We start from the raw sequence: 24173 nt of genomic DNA on the forward strand, positions 1-24173 counted from the left end.
AGGCAGTAATCTAAGTGGATAAGGCTTCAGACTCTAAAGCCTGGGATGAGTCCTAACATTACTATATTCTAGTTGTGTGACCTGGGGAAAGTTACTCAACTTCTCTTTGTTTGCTCCTCTATACAAAAGTTTTATATTCTTGTAGCTACCTCATGAGGTTGGTGTGAGGATTGAATGAAACATCTCTGCAAAGTCCAAGGACTTGCACAGGATAAATATTTTAGGTTGTCTAATTGTTGTAGTTTCAACTTTCTTAGACTTGAGGTACTTTCAGAGATACTTGAAAACTTAGTAGCTTAAAACACCACCCATTTATTACCTCATGGTTCTGTAGGTCACAAATCTAGAGAGACACAACTGAGTTCTCTGCTTCAGGTTTCACAAGACTGATATATCAGCCAAGCTGGCTCCTTATTCTGAAGATTCTAATGGAAGAGTCCTCTTTTGAGTTCATTCAGGTTGCTGGCTGAAATTGAGTCTTTTTTTTTTTTTTTTTTTAGATTTTATTTATTTATTTGCCAGGGAGAGAAACACTGAGAGAGGGGACACAAGCCAGGGGGAATGGGAGAGGGAGAAGCAGGCTTCCCGCTGAGCAAGGAGCCCAATGTGGGACTTGATACCTGGACCCTGGGATCATGACCTGAACCAAAGGCAGATGCTTAACGACTGAGCCACCCAGGCACCCCTGAAATTCAGTCTTTTGAAGTTATAGAATTAAAGTCCCCATTTCCTTCCTGACTAAAAGTTACCAGCATTCCATTTTACATGATGCCCTCCATTTTCAAACCAATAATGATACATCAGGTCTTTCTTATTCTTCAGATCTATCTCTCCAGTTTCCTCTTACAGGACCAGCTGGAGAAAACTCTTTGCTTTTAAAGGGTTCATATGATTAAGTTATATATCCACCCCCTTTCTGCTCAACACTGTCCCGTATTTCCCTTTTGGCTTATTTATTCAAATTAAAAATCCTTTTACCATACCACGGGAGTATATAATATGCATAGGTTCTACCCACACTCAAAGAGAAAGGGATTACACAAAGGTAAGAGTCATTAGAGTTATTGGGAGTTTTTTTGAGAATTTTGAGAATTTTGCTTACCTTACTAATTTCAATGCAGTCAAGTACACTTGAATATATTCATTCCAAATTCACTCATTCTATCGATAGATAAATACTGTACACCTACCATGTACTAAGCTGTATGTTAGATTCGTAAGTGTTAATCAATTCTTGGCAATTTACTGTTTTTAAATAAGTTTTAAAAAGCAGGATTATCTAGAAATGTCAGTTGCTGTCCACCAGACTTATTTTTGCATTCCCTATTTTGTTTTCTGGAACTATGATATGTATGATCCTTTGTAAGCATAATTGAGTATCCTAGAACTAGATTTACTAGTTGGAAAACTAGATAAATGAAAAACATGATACCATCTAGATGATATTGCCTATTTATCTAATAGAGCTATTAAATAATTGAGAGGGTTAATGAGAGTGAGGAAGTAATAGTTAACTGATACTGCCTACGTGTCAAGTACTAGATGGATACATTTTACATACATTATTTCTCTGAAACTAACCCACATTACTATTCCTGCATCAGAAATGAAAAGCTAAAGCAAAGATAGACAAATGTATAACACGTAAATATTTGAGTATGTCCTGTTATCTTCTGAGTTTCTCTTAGCAGATGTATATCTTCCAACTCTTAAATTTTATTAAAAAACTATTTATAACAATTATCTTTCTCATGTTAAATTTTATTTATCTCTACTTGCCTCTCAGATTTTAGTTCCTTGGAGGCAGGAACTATATGTTATTCATCTATGTATTTCCCTAGCTATTACAGTATGAGCTCGGTAAATATGGGTTGAATTTGAATAGTGCAAACTACTGTAATGGGATCATCATTGCTTAGCATGAGTCTGTTCCGCTCTTGTTCCATCCCACTTGGCCAGTTATGCATGAGCATTGGTGAAAGGATAGATCCCATGTGTTTAATGCATATCTAAAACAGCAGTAAAAACTAGTGATTGGCAAATCAAATTACAATTGGGGTTTGGCACACACAAAAAAAAATTGTTGAGGGGTAGGAAGAAATGGACCTATGATGTCCAAAAGCATTTTCTAGTGACTTTTTTTTTCCCTCACTGGTTTTTTATTTGTGATTTTAAGGGAAATTTAATCCACATGTTTCTGGTTTGTTTACATTTAACACACCAAAGCAGTGATTTGTAAAAGCAATTTGGTGTCTAAGAACTCTTTCTAAAGTTCCTTTTGAAGTAAAGATCATGTCTGAAAATATGGGCAGTATTAATATCTATTGAGTTGGCTGAATGGTAAGAAACACTCACTGAGAGCTTTGGGTTCTCAACCCAACTGTATTGTCAACTGTTACCTTTATAATTCACTTTCCTGGATCTTAGTTTCCTCATCCTTAAAATGAAAAGTCTGGAATATATAATCTTAAAATTCATTTCTTGTTCTAAAATTCCATGATTGAAATCTTATATTAAAAAAAGATTAAAAACTGCTATGTGCCAGTCTCTGTTTGATGTATGGTACTTATTTTTTTATGTGCCTTTTTATGACTAGATACTCATTTCAAATCTGTGAGGTAAGATAATCCTTAGTTATATTTACAGGTGAAAAAAACAGATTCACATATCTATTTGAAATATCAAATTTATATATAAAACTGTGGCACATAGTAGGAATTTAGTAAATAAATGTTGATTTGTAGGTTGATTATAGATGGAGAGATGGATGGGTGGATAGATGATAGATGGATGGATGGATGGATGGATGGATGGATGGATAGTCAAAATGCCAGTCAACTGTTTTTGCTATCTTATTTGCAGGAATTCTTCAAGATAAATGTTTTCCAATTTTGTTTTTCAGAAATAATGGCATTGAAGTTTTTTTATTGTCTCAGACTTTAAGATATAAACCAACTATTCTTCCCCCCCCCCAAAAGATACCGAGAGTATAAACTCATCTCCTGAACTGTCTTTGGCTGGAATAGTTGGAAGTACCTTCTTTAAAACATATGCAGTATTTATAGGGCTGCTTAGAATAAGCCAATTGAAAGATTTAATGATAATAATCTCCATATTTCTTCTAAAATTGATTTCCGGTTTCAGTGAACTTGGAGAGAGTCTGAGGACATCAAATAAATAAAGATCTTAACATAAAATGAATCTTCAGAATATGTTCATAAATTTACATTTTAAACTTGACCAGAAAATATATATATTTGCCCATTATTAAGGTAATACTTAAATGAAAATTTTTCATTTGCATGAAATAAACCTTTTTGGCTACAGATGAAAGGATTTTATGGTAGCGACAATGGTTTTGTGAGTTAAATGATCCCAACATCATCAGGAACAAATCACAAGTGCCTACCATATGAATTACAGCACCATGAGTCTTAAAAGGTATTTCTGTGGAAAGCATTCTTCCCATCTGTAACAATCAGATTCTGCTTTGAAGTCCTGCTAGAGTCTCACAATACATGAGACAGCCACATGGTACCCAAACTTCTCTCTCAACTTGAGTCTGACTGCATTTTCCCAATGAACAATATGGCAACTTAATGATGAAGGGGTTTAGAGAGGAAAATGGCTACAGTTTCTCTAATTATACTTAACTGTGTGTGAATTCTTCAGTGATCTTTTCTAGACTTAACTATAGAAATTATGCCAGTAGATATACAGAATTAAATTTCAAATTAAAATGGGACAAAATTGTGTCTCCTTTGATCCCTATGATATTGAATCTGCAATGAGGTCTTCACAAACATTTCAGGCCCAAATGAAACTAAAGTGTTAAAAAATGAATGAGTAACACTAAAGTGTTAAAAAATGAATAAACTTTTTAATTGTATCAGAGTTACAAAAATGATATAAATCAATAACATAATAGGTTGTCACTATTTCAAAGAGGCTGTCAGTACTGCTGATTTTCATTCCACTACCTCTTCTGAATGGATATGGGGGTGAGGATTGCCTCTGTCATCCGGTTGTTTTTTTTTTACTTGAAGCTTTCCTCAGCAGAAAAAAATAATTGTGGAGAAACACTTGCAGTGGGAGACTGACATCAGTGAAGTTAAGAGATTAATATAAGTAGAAATAAAATGACTTGTCTAATCAGTCACTTTGTGTCGTGCATGTGTGTGTGTGTATGTGTCTGTCTGTCTGTCTGTCTAAACAGACAGTGTGTCTGTATAAACAGACAGTCTGTCTGTATAACCCAGTGAATCATGACCCAGGTACTTTCTCTGGCAGTTGGTTGCTGATTCTAGAGTCTAATATATTACAGGGTGGCAAAATAGCAATGGTAACTAAATTGTGGGTTGGAGAGAGTTCCTCAGTGTACAACGGAATTCTCTCCATCTTAACTTCCCTAGAGAATTCCAATTCAGTAGTTTTTGTAATTTCATGAAAGAAACAGGCTATCTGGGAGTATATCTCATTTCCCTGGGCTTTGATAATAATGTTTCAGTTATCCACAACAGGCATTGCTGAATACATCTAAACAAATGAAGTATATATAGAGTTTGGGAACTTTGTTCTTGTTTTTCCTTTCTATGCTTTACTATTAATGTTTATCTCATCACTGATAAGAAAGAAAAGTTTAAAAAAGGAGAGAAAAGTTGATGGTGAAAAGAACAGGTCTCTTTCCATTATAAAATAATATATAATAACACTGGTGTCAAATAAATGCTATGAAGTAGCCACTTTAACCATACAAGAGGATATTATTTGCAATCATATACAAAACTGAAAACCTAGTAACAACTTAAATATCTAAAAACAGAGTATTGTTGTTATATTAATACATTCAAAACAATATTGTAAAGGACTTTAAAAATGTTTCCCACTGCAGAAATTTGTGAGTATAAGTTAAAAAAAGTTATAATATGATACTGCTTTATTTTTAAAATAAAACAACAAACATGAAATACCACAAAAGTAGAATTGGCTAACCTTTGGTTGGTAGGACTATGGATTTATTATCGTATATATTATAATTATTTTACTACTATTATTTTATTTAGTATTTATTATTAGATAATACATTTATGTAATATATAACAACATATATATAAAATACTATTTTATTTACTGTTTATTCATTATTTTCTATTATTTTCCAAATTTTCTACAATGAACTTGTATTAATTTTGGTGTTCAAAACAGTTTTTTTATGGAAATTAAAATAAAGCTACTTAGTGTTTCCTTTCACTACCACTATACTCTGGGAACTATTTGGGAAACAGACAGAAGTGTTTGAGACATACTTCTGAAGAATGAATCCTTTTTTGACCTATAACTTGGTTATTAAATACACTTTAATTGTATTGTTTAATTGTTCAGACTCCTTTGAGCAACTTTTCATTTCAAATAACTTTTCCAAACTAATAAAAATGCTGACACAATATGACATATAGCCAGGAGTAATAACCCATAGACTATCAGGAAATAAAATTGAAACTGATAATTTGAACCACAACCTTATTTACAACTTACTGTATGGTTCTTTTCAGAAACAATTTATTTGCTTCTAGTAAATCAACAGAACTGAACAGGATTTCTAAGTGAAAATGCCCTTCCAGTTCTCTTCTCAGTGGCATTTCATTCTTGGTAGTTACCACTTCAGCTGTTTGGTCATGAAAAGAAATGACTTGTTACAATGTAGCTTCACTCTCATTCTTGTAATTTAATGCTGATTAGATTAAATTAATTTAATGCTTTTTGAAACAGCCAGGCTGCATACAGGATTCCTTAGTGTAGTAGAAGTAGTATAGTTGTGTTAGTACTTTGTTAATGCCTCATTCTGGAAGACTTCCTCGAGTGTAAGGTGCCAAATTTTACTTTGAAAAAATATTACTTACAGAATTCTGTTTTAGTCAGTGCAGTAAGGTAGTGGAGAAGACTGTCAAGTCTGATTTTCAGTGAGTATATACCAATTTCAGTAACTAACCTGAGCCTGCCCATGTTGCCACTCCACAGGCTCCTCCCTAAGCTCTACCCCCAAGCCCCCAAAAATAATCCAGAAGCGGGGCATCTGGGTGGCTCAGTGGGTTAAAGCCTCTGCCTTCGGCTCAGGTCATTATCCCACCATCCTGGGATCGAGCCCCGCATCAGGCTCTTTGCTCAGCAAGGAGCCTGCTTCCTCCCCTCTCTCTGCCTGCCTCTCTGCCTACTTGTGATCTCTGTCTGTCAAATAAATAAATAAAAAATCTTAAAAAATAAATAATCCAGAAGCTAAGGGTATATATGTAGACCTTAAGAACCTAGTTCTGTCTGGTGATATCACCCTATCTGGTGATGGCTTGGGCCAGAGATGCAGCATGTTATATAGATGCGTTTTTCCACTTGATCACTTCTTTCCCATAGCCCTGAATACTCAGGACACTCCAACCCCCTTATAAAAAGCATTGCTAGTTATGGTCTTACTATAATTTTTCAGCTGTTCAGGTTAAGTTTATTGGAACATGCTGGGTGAGCTTTTGTGAAGATAGGAGTAAAAAGTACTAAATGCAACTTGCATTATGCCTATTAAAAATGTTATACACACACACACACACACACACCACTGAAACTTTTATCTCACATGTCCTGATAAATAATACCTTGACATTAATAGCCATGCTTGGCTTTTTAAGTACCTCATATATATGTACAACAATAATGGACACAGTAGAAATCAGGTTAACAAGGCTAAAAAGTTATTCTTGAATTCCTTACTTGGAGTAGAAGAGAGGGCACAGGCCTTATAGAAATTCATTTCTTTATTTCACTTGAATCTTTTGTGCATGCATAACTCAAAAGTTCAGCTGCTTCAGTCTGTGGCTCAAAATCACATGGCTAACATGTGAATGGAAATAAACCCTGTAGGTAGAAGAAAGAGGAATTTGGATAGAGATCAAAGATTAGCTTCATTCCATTCTTTCCTTCCACTTTTTACTATCCCATCTAAATTTGGTATTTTATGGGACTTTTTTTTTTTTATTTCCGGGGAAAGAGCGAACTTAAATCAGATTTGAGACTTTCTCTCTCTTTTTCTAAATCCATGTGATTTGATCTGCTCAGTAATGACTTTAGATAACTGAATGCTCAATTGTTAGGACACTTTAGTATGAAAGATATAGCATACTGGCTCAATTTATTACTATTGTGTGTTTTAAGTTCTCACTATAGCCCTGGTTTAGAGGTATAGTAAAAACTTCTGAATATTTAACAATATGATTAGCAGAAATATTTGCCTTTTTGCCTCTAAGTATTCTGAGTATTTCTTGCTTTTTAAATTTTCTGGAATGGAACTAGTTACTACATGCTATTAGCTTTGAACATTTCTAAGCATTAGATATCAGAACTTTGCATTACACATTTTCTGAAAGCTAAGCATTCTTTTTATAGTAATCATATAAGAATATAAGGAGTTTAGTATGGTCATACTCATTTCTAAGTGGCCCATGGAAAAGACTCTTATTGGTATCATCATGAGATCCATAAAAAGTGAGGAACATTACTTGAAAAGAGTTTTTATCTAATTTTAAAATACTTTTTAGAATAATTTTTGCCAGCTATTTAGAAACATACAGTAATTATAAAATGACTGTTTTGACTTCTATCAAAATAGTAGCTAAGTGGATAGAATCAACAATGAAGTGCTTCGAGGCAGTGGAGAAGTGAAATCTTATTTTTTGCTAACCTGAAGTGCTAGAGCAGAACTGAAATTCTGCACAGTTACGGTTTATTGGGTGGATATCTCAGTGCATTCCAAAGATTAAGATTATATTATTCTATTGTTCTAAAATTAAAGAAACTAAGTTTGGTTGGGAGGTCTAGTTATTTCAATACTTGATAGGCCTTCATTTAGTTCTATCAACTTTATTCTGAGAATTCCTTCCTTCTCAAACAAAGACCATAGTGCTTTAAAGAAGAACAGAGATTAGGTTTGAAAGTAGCCCAGGCAGGCTTGCAGAGTGTGCACTTCCATATTCAAGATTATTCTTTCACATTTTTATGGATTTAGAAATATTCTGAATATTATAAGTACCATACAAATGAAGGAAAATGAAAAAATTGTTCTTTGTACTGTAGAATGGATAACAAGAAGCTAAAAATTTTGAAAAATGAATGATAAACTATAGAGACAAAAAAGGTAATCAATTTGCAAGTGTTTGGTGGTGCAGAGGAAGGATGAATAGGTGGAGAATGGGATTTTTAGGACAGTGAAACTATACTATATGATACTATAATGGTAGATACATGACATTATACATTTGTCAAACCCCACAGAACCATACAATACAAAGATTGAATCCTAACCACTGGCTTTTGTTAACAGTAATATATCAATACTGGCTCATCATTTGTAACAAATGTACCACACTAATGCAAGATATTAGTAATAGAGGAAATGACAGTGAGGTACATGGGAACTCTCTGTACTTTCTGCTCAGTTTTTCTTTAAACCCAAACTGCTCTTAAAAAATAGTCCATTAATTATTAAAAATATAATTGATAAATGTTTATTCCTTGCAAGTTCTTCAAGCATATACAAAAAAAAAAAAAAAGAAATGCCAGTGCTGTGCCTGTGCTGTGTCTGGGTGTCTTTACTGCCTGAAGTGAATATGGAGTAAGGTAGACTTCTTTATTGTAAGTTCTTTTGAAGGCTGCTTTCACCTTGTGATCCAACTTGAAGAAGGGACTAGGACTCCCCAGCTGTCAATGTCCATGGTACTCTCAAAGTCTTCTTTCATCAAGTGGTAGGAATCCATAAGAGCAATAATAATCCTGTACTCCTTCTATCCCTTGTGAGGTCATGCGTGGGCTGGACAAGTGCATCCCTTTTATGTGACAGATAATCCACGTTTACAGTCCTTTTTCTGGAATAAGCTCTGAGACTCATGTGCAGTGCTAGGTCCTTCACAATACGATCATGTTTGCTGGTAGATGAGTGCTTCCCCAGCCAGCTTGGGAAGGTAGGAAACTAGGTCATGTACCTCCTCATTAACTCTCTAGGAAGGACACTGGCATAAATAGCCTGTCTGGGCAGAAGACTCCAGTTTTGCTTACTCTGCATGTGATGGTCCACTAGGTCATCATCACATATGCTATTTGCTGCTCTGCTTAAAAGCATCAGGTGCTTTTTCATGTTACCCCCTGAAGCTGCAAGCTTCACACATATGTAGTTCTCCTGGACAAAGAGGGGTGCTACTGAGTGATCTTGAAAAAAGAGATCTGACTTGTCCACAAGTGACAAATGAGCAGTCTCCTCTCCAGCTACAAAAACTTTCCAGGCAACATCAAATGAACCCAGTCTGATTTCCTTTTTGGCTCTGTGAGAATCATCCCTGACCTGGTCATAGGTTAGTGCCTTACTTCATGCACACCACATCCTCAGATTGTGTAAAACCTGTCTGATACCTTGATTGGCTCTCAAAATTATTTCATTCATAGCTGGAAGGAGGATCTTCAAACCCTCTTTAAATTCAGTAGACATTATAGCACCCTTAATCTGTTCAATTCAGGGTCTTTGAAAGCAAAGATCAAAGCAATAATGAACCAAAGAGTGAATCTTGGGATAACTTATATCATTGCACATACAAATAATGGGAATTTTTGTATGCTTTATCAGACCAATTAATTCCTGAACTCTTCCCCGTCCTCATTTCCTGACATGCCGGCTACTTCATCTATGGTGAAAATATGTTTTGTGTTTACTGAATGGGCTGCTCCACTTGACCCATGTTGAGAGGTTGAATAAAAGCTGGTGGTATTGGTATCATTCACCGATTCAACAACAATGTCCTTGAAACTATTCTTACTCCAGAGTGTCACTTGTATTCAATTCCACATATCTGTATCCCAATTCCTGACAAACCAGAGACTGGATTCTGAAAACAATGAAGAGTTAAATAAAGATGACACTCAATCTGATGAAGACTCTATGGAAACTGATGCAATGAGCAAGAAAAAAACAAAATCTTCAGGGCGCCTGGGTGGCTCAGTGGGTTAAAGCCTCTGCCTTCGGCTCAGGTCATGATCTCAGGGTCCTGGGATCGAGCCCCGCATCGGGCTCTCTGCTCAGTGGGGAGCCTGCTTCCCTTCCTCTCTCTCTGCCTGCCTCTCTGCCTACTTTTGATCTCTGTCAAATAAATAAAATCTTAAAAAAAAAAATCTTCAAAGCCTTCAAAATCAGAAAAAGATAAGGAGTCCAGAAAAGGAAAAAGTTCAAAGAAATTAAACTATTTTTCACTACTGACAGCCACTTTTTACTCACCCCATTGACCAGTCTAGCTTGTCTAGATAATGCCTTGTTTTTCAAAGGAATCATATTTTAGCATAATAGGGCAACTCGGTTGTCCCATTATAAATAAATGGTGGTACAGCTAGAGGGATGTAATCAGTAGCCTAACATACACCTCTTATAGACTTTGATAGGACTGCTTGGGTCCTCCACTGACCCTGTCAATCTAATTAGATTATACTTCAAACTGAATGTGTAGAATCAGAAACTATATGTGGGCTTTGGAGTCAGATTTTAGTTAAAATAAAATGCCTAGGAACATTGGTACTAAGGCAATTTTTGTAGACTTAAGAATTACCTTAATGTCCTTTATAGGACTGATGCCGATTTTTTTTTAAAGGTACTTACTATTATTTGGTGAAATTTTGTAAGTAAATCACAATACAAAACAAAACAAAAAAAATGAAATGCCATATTGAACACATAGTTTTATTTATTTTCATTTATCTTTTTTTTTTTTTGCGCTTGTCTTGAAATTGGGCAAGTTGGATGCAATTTTAAAATTTTTTAAATGGTGAATGAGAGATATTTATATTTGGCAGCCTATATATCCTGAAACACTTCTACATGAAAATAGCAAAACTACTTTTTAAATGTATGAATGACTTCCAAAAAGATGAAGGAATGTAAGCAAATACTATGGCTGTTGGCTGCCCTGGGCTATCACAAAGTCTTCTACTGGCTAGAGCTTGAACATTATTAATAGACTACTGCTGGAAAAGGGAGTCAAAGCTTTGGGCCTCTGAAGGGAGAAGTTTTGTTGGAGAACAGCATAAAGAAAGGAATAAGAAAGGGCCAACTCTAAGAAAAAGGGTTAATGGAAGAGGAAATACTGCTGAAAAAAACAACAAATTTATCTTAGCTAGAGCTATGAATAGAGGGAATTGAAAAAGCAATGAAAACAAAAGGGGGGAAAAATCTCATTTTTTACATGATAATTTGTAATCAGGTTTTTAGGGGTCCACATTTACAGTAACTGTTCATTAAAAAAGCAGAGTCCCTGCAATCTAAGAATTTAAATTTCTCCTAGTGGTAGTATCCCAGCCATCCAGTAGAGGCAAACAGAATCACACCCAATCCAGGCTTCAAAAATTGATATCAAGTTCAGTTCAGTTCAGTCTTCAAAAACTTCTCACATTGGAAGTTCCATGTGTATGAGATAGGTAGCTAGATAGATAGATAACAGAGGAGAATTAAGACATCATGAGGATGAATCAGCGAAACAACAAATAGTAATACTAAGCCATAAAGACTTAAAATAACAGATACAGAATATAAAATAATTATGGGTAAAGAAATAAAAGGAAGAAATAAAACCATGTTCAAAGAGTAAGAAACTATAAAATAACTAAGAAGTTATGAAATCTAACCAAATAGAGCACCTGGAATTCAACAGTATAATCACTGAAATGAAGATACCAATAGAAATGTTAAACAGTAGATTAGACACATGTGGAGAAAGAAAGACTGGAAGGTAGTTATGAAATAAAAATAATTCAGGACAGAAGGAGACAAAGAATATGAAATAAAGCTTAAGAGACATTGAGAATATAATGACCATGACCACATATATCTAATTTGAATTTTAAAATAATATATAAATAACTTTATTTCAATAAATTTGAACACTTAAATAAATTTCTAGAAAAATATAACTTACGAAGATATAGAAAGCATGAGTAGCCCTATAGTTGCTAAAGAAATTCTATCAATAGTTAAAAGTCTTCCTCAAAACCCACAAAACTCAAATGGTTTTCCAGGAGATTTCTACCCAACTTTCTACAATCAGATAAAAAAAAGGTGATCCTGACCACATCAAATTCAACATGGCCAATACAGGACTGGAAAATTATAGATTAAGCCCATTCATGAACATAGGTGAAAGAAATCCTAAACAAAGCAGTAGTAAAACAATTTCAGGTGTGTACAAAATATATAATTACATCACAATAAAGCTTATACTCCATAAATTTAATGATGGTTTAAAATTAGAAATACTAATTAATGTGACTCATAACAACTATGAAATTATAGAAAAAAATTTCATCTTGGTGTAAACAAATTTAACACCTATTTGTAATAAAAGCTTTAATTCAATGTAGAAGTAGTAAGGTCCCCCCTAGAACTGAATGAAACCACAGTAAGATGCCATTATTCACTCACTTGCTTGGCAAATTGTACCAAACATTGGCAAGGATCTGACTAAACTGGTATTCTTACATACACTGCTTCTCAGAGTAGAGTTTATAGCCTTTTAGAAATAATCAAGTATTATTTAGCAGATTTTAAGCCACAATGGTTTTAGTCCACTGTTGCACATGTGAACCACAGAAGTGCTATAAAAATGTTCTGGAGGCATTGTTTTTAATAACAAAGCTTTGGAGTTTTGTAATAAAAATACAAGTATCTGTCATCAGGAGATTGGGTAAATAAATTCTTTTATACTCATAATATGGCCTACTAGACAGCACAGAACTATAGCTACATTTATCAACAGAGGTGAGCTAACAAGATATTGAATGAAAAGAGCAAGTTGTGAAAATATAAAACCATTTTTATAAAGTTCAAAAAAAAAGCAAAGGAATTATCAACGCAAAGTCAAGATCCTAATTTCCCACAGGGAGGACGAGGGATATTAATAGAAATACACAAGGGGCTTCAAGAGTATTGCTGACATTATTTTCCTTAAGTTGAAAGGTGAGTGAACAGGTATTTCTCATATTATTATACTTTATAGTATATATAGGTGTTATTTATTTTTTACATTTATCAACATTTATTTTTACATTATCAACATTTACATTTAGTTGATAAATCACGAGTAGGCAGAGAGGCAGGCAGAGAGAGAGAGGAAGGGATCTGGCTCCCCACTGGGTGGAGAGCCCAAAGCGTGGCTCAATCCCAGGACCCTGGGATCATGACATGAGTCGAAGGCAGAGGCTTTAACCCACTGAGCCACCCAGGCACCCCCATTTATCAACTATTTTATAACCAAAATTATATCTGTAAAAATCTAATATGATAGGGGCGCCTGGGTGGCTCAGTGGGCTAAAGCCTCTGCCTTCGGCTCGGGTCATGATCCCACCATCCGGGATCAAGCCCTGCATTGAGGCTCTCTGCTCCTCGGGGAGCCTGCTTTCTCCTCTCTCTCTCTGCCTGCCTCTCTGCCTACTTGTGATCTCTGTCTGTCAAATAAATAAATAAAGTCTTTATAAAAAAAAGCTTCATTTAAAAAAAAATCTAATGTGATAGTTAAGTAATTTGAGGTGATAGGTAAAAAAACAACTTCTTTTATAATAAGGTAAGACATGATGGAGACAAGAAACAAAAATCAACCAATGGAAATTATTTACCTTGTTAACACTTGCCAAATGCCATCAAATTTTTCATCCAGGTACACATAGAATGTGCTGTGAAAGGCACTACTGTGCACTGGTGAGGAGCCATATTGTTTGGTATAAATTTTGGTTGTTACACTTCTTAGCTGTGGGATCTCAGGTTTTGGTTCCCACAATTGTAAAATATAGATAATAACGGAATCTGATTTATTAAGTTATTGTAAGTATTAAATGAATTAGCCCATGGAAGATGCTGAGAAAGGACACACAATAAAAGCTCAATCAGTATTAGATTCTAGTAATATTCTCTTCTAATACTTTGAAATATTCTGTTTGTGTTATGATAGGCTTTGGTCATTTGACGAAGCAGTTGATGACATTGGCTGATGGACACGTGGTGTTGGCTCTAGAAGGAGGACATGATCTCACAGCCATCTGTGATGCCTCAGAAGCCTGTGTAAATGCCCTTCTAGGAAATGAGGTAAAAAATTAAAAAGTACACAAGAGTAGGGTTAAAGGACTAGGATTATATGCATGCACTTTTTTTTAATCCTATGTAATCAGAAAGCACAATATTGCTCTTACAATTTTAAGAAAGAAGGTAAGCTTTTAAGGAGAAGTTTACATGTGCTCCTGTCATATGGTATAATGTTATCCAGTTAATCTACATATCACTTCCCTCAGTCAGGTTATTCATGAGCTCAGTAAATAAGATAACTCTTGGGAGGAGAAATGCTTTGTATATTGACCCAGCTAATAAGCATTGAAACACTGAAAAACAAATAACTCAAAGAAAATTTCTCCTGAGATTTTCCATAGGATTGTGTTAGCTTAAGGGAGAAAATAAAGCTTTTAAAATTTTTTTCATCTTTATTGAAATAGAGTTGACACAATTGTAATACATGTAAAGTGTACAATGTGATGATTTGATATATGTATACATTGTGAAATGATTCCTTCCATGAAATGAAATTAATGCATTCATCACCTCACATACTTTTTGTTTGTACCTTTGTTCTTTTGTTTGGTGAGAACACTTAAATTCTACTTTCCTAGCAAATTTTAATTACATAATTTTAATTATATAATTTTAATTACATAATATAGTATTGTCAACTATAGTCATCATCCTCAAACCTTATTCATCTTGTAACTGAAAGTTTAAAACCTTTTATCAACCTCTCCTTATTACCCCCCTTATCTTATTATCTCCTTTTCCCCTCCCCCCCAACCCCCAGCCCCTGACAACCACTATTATCTTCTGTCTTTACAAGTTCGGCTACTTTTTTTTCACTGGGGGAGTGATCAGAATAAGTGATACCATGCAATATTTTTTTTTCTGTGTCTGGCTTATTTCACTTAGTGTAATACCCTCCGTGTTTGTCCATGTTATCAAAAAAGACAAGATTGGGGCGCCTGGGTGGCTCAGCGGGTTAAAGCCTCTGCCTTGGGCTCAGGTCATGATCCCAGGGTCCAGGGATCGGGCCCTGCACTGGGCTCTCTGCTCAGTGGGGAGCCTGCTTCCCTTCTTCTCTCTCTGCCTGCCTCTCCACCTACTTGTGATCTCTCTCTCTCTGTCAAATAAATAAATAAAATCTTTTTTTAAAAAAAGACAAGATTTTCTTCTTTATGAAAGATTGAGTAATATTCTGTTGTATATATATACATTCACATATATACACCACATTTTCTTTATCCACTTATCTGTTGATGGACATTTTTTTAAAGATTTTGTTTATTTATTTGACAGAGAGAGATACAATGAGAGAGGGAACATAAGCAGGGGGAGTGGGAGAGGGAGAAGCAGACCCCCCTGCTGAGCAGGGAGCCTGATGCAGGGCTCGATCCCAAGACCCCAGGATCATGACCTGAGCCAAAGGCAGACACTTAATGACTGAGCCACCCAGGCACCCCTGTTGATGGACATTTAGTTTGTTTCTGTACCTTGACAATTATAAATAATTCTGCAATAAACATTGAAGTACAGATATCTCTTCAAGATAGTAATTTTGTTTCCTTTAGCTATATATCCAGAAGTAAGATTGCTGGATCATACATCATAAAACATGTAGTTTTAGATTCTTGAGGAATATCCTCCTGTTTTCCATGGTGGCTATACATCTTACCTTTCCAGTAACATTGCTCAAAGTTTCCCTGTTCTCCACATCCTCACCAGCATTTATCTATTTTCTTTTTGATAATACATGAGGTAATACCTCATTATGGCTTTGATTTGCATTTTCCTGATGATTACTGATATTGATCACCTTTTCCTGTACATATTGGCCATTTATATGTCTTCTCTGAAAAAACATCTAATTGGGCCTTTTGTCCATTTTTAATTGGTTTATTTGGGGTTTTGCCTTTGTTTTTGTTTTCTTGCTGTTGTTTGTTTTTTGTTTTGCTGTTGAATTGTATGAGTTCTTTGTATATTTTAGATATTAACCTCTTATAGGATATATGGTTTGCAAATATTTTCTCCCGTTCCATAAGTTACCTTTTCATTTTACTCACCTTTGCTGTCCAGAAGTTTTGAAGCTTGATGTACTCCCACTTTATTTGTTTGTTTGCTTACTTTTGTTGCCTTTACTTTTGGTGTCAGATCCAAAAAAACATTGCCAAGGCTCATGTCAAGGAGATTACCCCCTATGTTTTCTTTTAAGAGTTTTATGGTTTCAAATCTTACATTTACATTTTTAATCTGTTTTAAATTGATTTTTGTATATGATGTAAGATTAGAGTTCACTTTTATTCTTTTTTGTACCAACATCATTTATTGAAGAGACTATTCCTCCATTGTATATTCCTGGATCCTTTGTTGGAAACTAGTTCACCATATGTGCATGAGTTTATTTTGGGCCCTTTCTTCTTTCCATTGATCTGAGTGTCTGTTTCTAATGGCAGTACCATAGTGCATTGATTACTTGTAGTATATTTGAAATCAAGAAGTGTAATGATTCCAGCACTATTGTTCTTTCTCAGGATCCCTTCATGTGTTTGGGGTCTTTGTGGTATCATATGAGTTTTAGAATTTTTTTTTCTATCTCTATAAAAAAAATGCCTTTTGATAAGGATTGGATTGAATCTATAGATTGCTTTGGGTAACATGAGTGTTTTACTAATATTAACTCCTCTCATCAGTGAACATGGGATATTTGTTCTTATTTGTTTCTTCTTCATTTTCTTTCATCAGTATCTTGTAGTTTTTGGTGTATAGACCTTTCACTTCCTTGGATACATTTATCTCTAAATGTTTTATTGTTTATGATACCATTGTAAATGGGATTGTTTTATTTCTTCTTCAGATAGTTCATTGTTGATACATAAAAACTGATTGTTTATGTTGATTTTGCCTTCTGCAACTTTACTGAATTTGTTTATTAACTCTAATAGTTTTGTGGTGGAATTTTTAGGGTTTTCCATATATATCGTGTCATCTGCAATTAGAGACAGTTTTACTTCTTCCTTTCCAATTTGTATACCTTTTATTTCTTTTCCTTGCATAAATGCTCTAGATCATACTTAAAACACTATCTTAAATAAAGGTAGCAAAAGCAGGCATCCTTGTCCTGTTCTTGATCTTAGGTAAGGTGTTAGCTCTAGGCTTGTCATATATGGCATTTTACTATGTCGAAGTATGTTCCTTCTATTCTGAATTTGTTGAAATTTTTTAATCATGAAAGATGTTGAATTTTGTCAGTTGATTTGTCCATATCTGTTGAGATGATCATATGACTTTTATCCTTCATTGTGTTAATGTATTGTTTCACATTGCTTGGTTTGTGTATGTTGAACCATTCTTACGTCCCTGCAGTAAATCTTGATCACAGTGTATGGTCCTTTTGAAGTAATGTTGAATTCAGTTTGCTAATATTTTTGTTGAGAGTTTTTGCATCTGTGTTCACCAGGGATATTGGACTACAGTTACTTTCCCTGTAATGTCCTTTATTGGCTTTGGTAACCGGGAAATACTGGCCTCCTAAAATGAGTTCAGACATGTTACCATCTATTCAGTTTTGAAAAGGAGGGGTATTAGCACTTTAATATTTGGTAGAATTCACCAGTGAAGCCATCTGATTCTGGACTTCTCTGTTTTAAGAGGTTTTTAGTTACTGATTCAGTCTCCTTACTAGTTATTGGTCTGTTCGTATTTTCTATTTTTCCAGAATTCCATCTTGTAGGGTTTGTGTTTCTAGGAATTCATACATTTCTTCTATGTTATCCAATTAATTGATGTATAATTATCCATAGTAGTTTCTTTTGATCCTTTGGATTTCTGTAATAAGTCTTCTCTTTCAAATCTGATTTTATTAATTGAGGCTTTTCTCTTTTTTTCTTGGTCTAGTTAAAGGTTTGTCGGTTTTGTATATCTTTTCCTAAAACCAGCTCTTAGTTGCATTGATTTTTTTATATTGTTTGCTGCATCCCATAAGTGTTAGCATGTTGTGTTTCTGTTTCATTTGTGTCAAGATTTTTTAATTTCTCTTTTCATTTCTTGATGCCTTGGTTGTACAGGAGCATGTTGTTAAATTGCCACATATTTATGAGTATTCCAGTTTTCTTTTTGTCATTGATTTCTAGTTTTGTGCCATTGTAGTCAGAAAAGTTACTTGGAATGATTTCGGTCTTTTAAAATTTGCTGAGACTGGTTTTATGGCCTAATATATGATTTTTCTTGGAGAATATTCCATATGTGTTTGAGAATAATGTATTTTCTGTTGCTGTTGGGTAGAATGTTCTGTATATGTCTTTTAGGTCCATATGGTCTAAAGCATCATTTAAGTCCAGCATTTCTTTATTGATTTTCTGTAAGGCTGACCTATCCATTATTGAAAGTGGGGTATTAAAGTCCCCTAATATTGTATTTATGTGTATTTCTTTCTTCAGATCTGTTCATATCTGCTTTATAAGTTTAGCTGCTCCTGTGTTGGGTGCATATTTGCAAGTGTTATATACTCTTGATGAATTGACCTCATTGTCATCATATGACATTCTTTGACTCTTATTACAGTTTTTAACTTACAGTCTATTTTTTCTGATAAAAGCATACTTACTCCTGCTTTCTTCTAGTTTCCACTGGCATGAAATATCTTCTCCATCCCTTCATTTATAGTCTGTGTATCCTTAAATCTGAAGATATTCTCTTGTAGGCAGCATATAGTTAGGTCTTATTTTTGTACTCATTCAACTACTCTATGGTTTTTGACTAGAGATTTTAGTCTGTTAAATTTGAAGTAAGAATTGATAGGTACAGCCTTACTATTGCTATGTTACTGTTTTCTGGCAGTTGTATAGTCCTTTCATCCTCTCCTGCTATCTTTTTTTGTGCATTGATGATTTCCCATAGTGTTATGTTTTGATTTCTCTGTCTTTTGCATACTTCTATAGGTTTTTGCTTTTGGTTACCATGAGACTTGCAAATATCTTCTAATAGTGTATTTTAGGCTGATAACATCCTAACTTTAATGTACATAGAAACTACATTTCTACACTTTCCTCCCACAATTTATGTTTTTGATATCACGGTTTATAACTTTTTATATTGTGTATTCATTAACAAATTACTGCAGTTATAACTATTTTTAATACTTTTGTCTTTTAAACTTTACACTAGAGTTATAAGCGATTTCCCACTATCATTATAATATTAGAGTATTTTGAATTTAATTACATGTTTACTTTTATCAGTGAATTTTATGCTTTCAAACATTTTTATGTTATTAGGTAGTATTCTTTCATTTCAGCTTGAGGAACTTCCTTTAACAACTCTTGTAAGGGCAATCTAATTCTGATGAAGACTTCAGCTTTTGTTTGTCTGCAAAACTGTATCTATCCTTCACTTATTAATGACTGCTTTTTTGGGGTAGGGTATTTTTGACTGCAGTTTTTTCTTACTGCACTTTGAATATATCATGCCACTCCTTTCTGGTCTCTGCTGAGGTTTCTGCTGAGAAATCCACTCTTAAACTTAATGAGATTCCCCTATCTGTGACAAGTTGCTTTTCTTTTGGTGTTTTTAAGATTCTCTCTTTATCTTTAACTTTTGAAAATTTAATGTTCCTTCGTGTGGGTCTCTTTGGATCCATCTAATTTGGTACTCTTTGGGATTTCTATATTTGGATGTCTATTTCTCTCCCACGGTGAGGATAATTTTTAACCACTATTTCTTCAGATAAGTTTTCTGTCCTTTCTCTTCTCCTCCTGAAACTCCTGTAATTCCTTTGATTTGCTTCATTGTGTCCCATAAGTCCTTTAAGCTATCTTTACTGTTTTTCATTCTTTTTTTTTCTTTTTGCTATTTTGACTGGATGAGTTTTACTGACCTGTCTTTGAATTCACTTATCTTTTCTTTCATTTTATCTAGTGTGCTCTTGAACTCTTCTGTTGAATTTTTCAGTTCAGTTATTTTATTCTTCAGTTCTGTGATTTTTGTTTGGTACCTTTTAATATTCTCAGTCTCTTTCTTGACATTTTCACTTCATTCCTGTGTTGCTTTCCTGATCTCAGTGACCATCTTCACAGCTGTTTTTTTTTTCTTTTAATTCAATTTAGTTAACATCTAGTGTATTATTATTTTTAGGGGTAGAATTTAGTTATTCATCAGTTGCATATAACACCCAGTACTCCTTATATCATGTACCCTCTTTAATGCCCATCACCCCCATCACCCCATCCCCCCAGCCATATACCCTCCAGCAACCCTCCATTTGTTTCCTATAGTTAAGAGTCTCTTATGGTTTGCCTGCCTCTCTGTTTTTATCTTATTTTATTTTTCCTTCCCTTCCCCTATGTTCATGTACTTTATTTCTTAAATTCCACATGAGTGAAATCATACAGTATTTGTCTTTCTTTTACTGACCTATTTTCATTAGCATAGTACACTCTAGTTCCATCCATGTCATTGCAAATGGTGAGATTTCATTCTTTCTGATGGCTGAGTAATATTCCATTTTATATATAGTATATGTAATTTGTATATAATTACAAATTGTAATTTGTATAATTATACAAATCTTCTTTATCCATTCATCTGCCGATGGACATCTGGGGTCTTTCCATATTTTGGCTATTGTGGACATTGCTGCTATAAACATTGAAGTACATGTGCCCCTTTGAATCACTATTTTTGTGTCCTTTGGATAAATACCTAGTAGTGCAGTTGCTAGGTCATAGGGTAGCTCTTCTTAACTTTTTTGAGGAAATTTCATATGGTTTTCCAGAGTGACTCTTTATTTTTTATAGTGAATATATACAAGTGTTAAGACTGCTTTATATGTTTTACCTTTTTTTCATGAACTTAACAATATGACCACTTACAAAATAAACATAAACAAAATCAATTTTTAAATCTGTCATGCATATTTTTTAACAGTGACTTATGCTTTAGTCTGTGGTATTTATGAAAGGGGAAAAAGTGTTTTTTTTCTTCTGCATGCTGAACACCTAAGTTTTATTGTCATCTTTATCTTACAAATCTGTAGTACTTCAACATGACTATTATGCCTTATCTATTGAATTAAATATGTACATTTTTCCTAAGGAAAAGATGAGAAAGAAAACTTGAGCAGTCTTTAAGTCTTTACTCTGTTGTGTAATTTTAGACAGATCAATAACTCAAGGATGTTGCCATCTAATGATTATTATTATTAGTGCATTGCTATTTCAGATCACACAAAGTTCAGAATGTCTAATATTTTCCAAATATTGGAGTCCTTCTGAGTTTCCTGTGAACAAATGATTTAAAAAATAATGTTGGGCATTTTTTTTGCACATATGGCAATAAAGAAATGCAAAAAAAAATGCTACATCTGCCTTGTCAGTTAATGTTGAGCTGCTCTATTTGCCTACCAGAAAACATATTTTGCATATTCACCTACAGTCTCAACTTACTTCATTTTAAATATGGAAACATTTTAGAGAAGCAGACTGGTTTTAATATTTACATTATAAAGCTTATGCCAGATGTGCAGAAAATCACAGTAGGTTGTGGATTGTGGCTCCATGGATGATTGACCTGCTCAGAAAAAAATGTTACCCAGTTGCAAAAGCCAAGTACTTTTCCAACTATGTGAAAGGAAATTATGGATTTCACTGGCTCTCTTTGAGCACATTCATTCAAATGAGATTCTATTTCTTTGTGCTGGTAATCTTTACACTTGGCCTACTTTATTCTTCCAAGGGAGGATTTCCAGTGAGAGTGGAATAATTTTTTTGGTGTGGTCTATTTCTTTAAGAGATGACTTATTTCAGAACACATTCTAGTCAATTGTGTGAGTTACATGGTTTTCTTAATTTGTCTGAATATACTAAAAAGCTAAATGGTTGTGTTTTGTACCTTCCTTCCGCTGCATGACCTTTTGACTGGGATGTCTGTGGTCATTTTATTATACGGGCTATGCCTAGAGCTCAAACAGACTGTTTTTGTAGAGTAATTAGTAACATTGCTTTAGAACAGTGTCCCCTAATTTAAAGTTTGGGCCCTATTCTCAAACCTACTGTACCTTTTCTCTGCATTTTTAAAAAGACCAGGCTCGAGATAGAGGAAGGGATAAAAATGTCATTGGTCGGTCTTAAACATGCCCATGTGGATGTGTAGGCACCAAAAATTCCAGTAAATTACAACTGAAATGATTATTTTTGGCTATATTGACAGTTTAATCAACTGTAATATCTAGACATCTTGTAGTAAATTTGCTTTAGTTATTATAATACCCTAAATACCACCTTTTCTTCTTTCATTGACTATCCTTAATTGCATAAGCACAATCTAAAATTTGTGTATCATGAACTAAAGGAAGACAAGTTTAAATGATCTCTGATTTTCTGTATCTTTTTTCCCATTGAGGTGTCTTTGGAATATAAATAAGATTATAAATTTCCCACAAGATACTTTAAGGGAAACAGATGGGTTTGGTATATTGAACTTTGAAAGGTAAATTTTGGTGTGTCACATCTATCAGTATGCAGAAGAACAAAGCTTAGGAAAAGAAAGATTTTTTTGTTAATGAAAAATGGAAGAAAAATACATGTGTGTTGTGCATTATAATTCATTTGAAAAAAGGAAATGAAAATGTAATACTTGAAACAACTTAAGAAACAAAGAGTTCTTCTCACTTTCATTGACAATATAATTTATAATCCAAGGTCTGGCTTTCTATATATTTTTTCCAGTTCAAAGGTCATCATGACTAACAGCATGACTACATTGAAGTTTTAAATTTCATTCTTTTAGAAAAAAATAATATATAATAAGGCATATTGCATGTACCTCATCATTTTAAAAAGTGCATATATGTAGTTTTCACAGTAGTTTTATGTAGTAAGGTCTAGGTAAGAGAATTTAAAAAAAAATCTTTCAAATACCAATTATTGCAATTTCAAATCCCAGTTTCCCTCCAAACTCCCTTTTCAAGTGATTAATAGGGCAATTATAACTTATTATCTGGCATTTCACTTTTACAAATGCAAAATGTAGTAAAGCTTTAGCTTAAAACATTGGCAGAACCTACTTTGGCTTCTCAACACTGAACGTGCAATTGAACTCAAATTACGAAGGTCAAGAAGGGCCTTTTTGAGGGACTCTGCACTTTGTCAGATGTATTTATTCATGTGTAGAAGATTAGAATTCATAAACATTTTGCCAGTTTTTTGAATGCTATTTCTTTTCCTTGTTGTTCTTGGCCAGGCCATGTCAGTACAGCAAAATGCTGCTTCATATGACTTATTATCAGCAGAATAATATGTATTACATAACTCAAAGGAATTATAAAATCAGCAGGAACTTTTGGCTCTGCATCTTAGTGTAAATATATAGATGGGTACCAAAAAAACTTAATTTTTTAAAAATTAAGTTATCTGAGTGATGCAACCAAAATAGGTATTTTTCCTTTTAAATATTTTTTTATCATGAAAGTGATCTAGTTACCAAAACATCTTTTACCTGTCCTTTTAAGAAATATGCACAAGGTCAGTCAAAATAATACAGTATTGGATTAAAACTGGTTTAAGCATGGTACAGAAAATTCCTTGAGGCAACTGACTTTGAAGACATACCATAAGTGCATTTTTTTTCTTTTTCTTGGCAAAGATCAGAACTTAGATTTATCAGTCCAATCAGTGTATGATGAATATTTTTGAACTTCTTCAGTGAAGCACTTAGAAACACCAGCTTGGGGTTTGCAAGAAATTGAAGTGACTATCTAGATCAGAAGAGTCAGGCTGCTTGAAATGGCATCAGAGATCTTTATGCAAATAGTTACATCATTTTTAGAATCAGTAATAGAAATATGTGTGAGGTTCTCAGGGAAAATGATTTTGGTAGTGTGCATTTGTGCTGGTGGCGGTGGCAGCAAACAGTGGCACAGTTAATTTAAGGACAAATTTGCCTACTGTTATGCAAAGCCAATTAACAGCACCCTGGGTTGCTTCCCCTGAAGGAAATGTTTCCAAGAGGTGAGAAAAGCTTAAGCTGTTGGCATTCCTATGGAATCTAAAACGAAAACATTGAA

General features: G+C 34.1%; 1 protein-coding gene across 1 annotated transcript in view; it reads left to right on the plus strand.

Annotated features, from left to right (window-relative positions):
- The window catches only part of HDAC9 (histone deacetylase 9), a 526228-nt gene that overhangs the window by 448364 nt on the left and 53691 nt on the right, over positions 1 to 24173 (plus strand). The window contains exon 22 of the mRNA XM_080818413.1: positions 14013 to 14146. Within this exon, the coding sequence (XP_080674539.1) occupies positions 14013 to 14146 (134 nt within the window). The remainder of the gene's footprint in view (positions 1 to 14012; positions 14147 to 24173) is intronic.

Source organism: Martes martes (genome assembly GCF_963455335.1).
Source record: "Martes martes genome assembly, chromosome: 11".
NCBI classification, from domain to species: Eukaryota; Metazoa; Chordata; class Mammalia; order Carnivora; family Mustelidae; genus Martes; species Martes martes.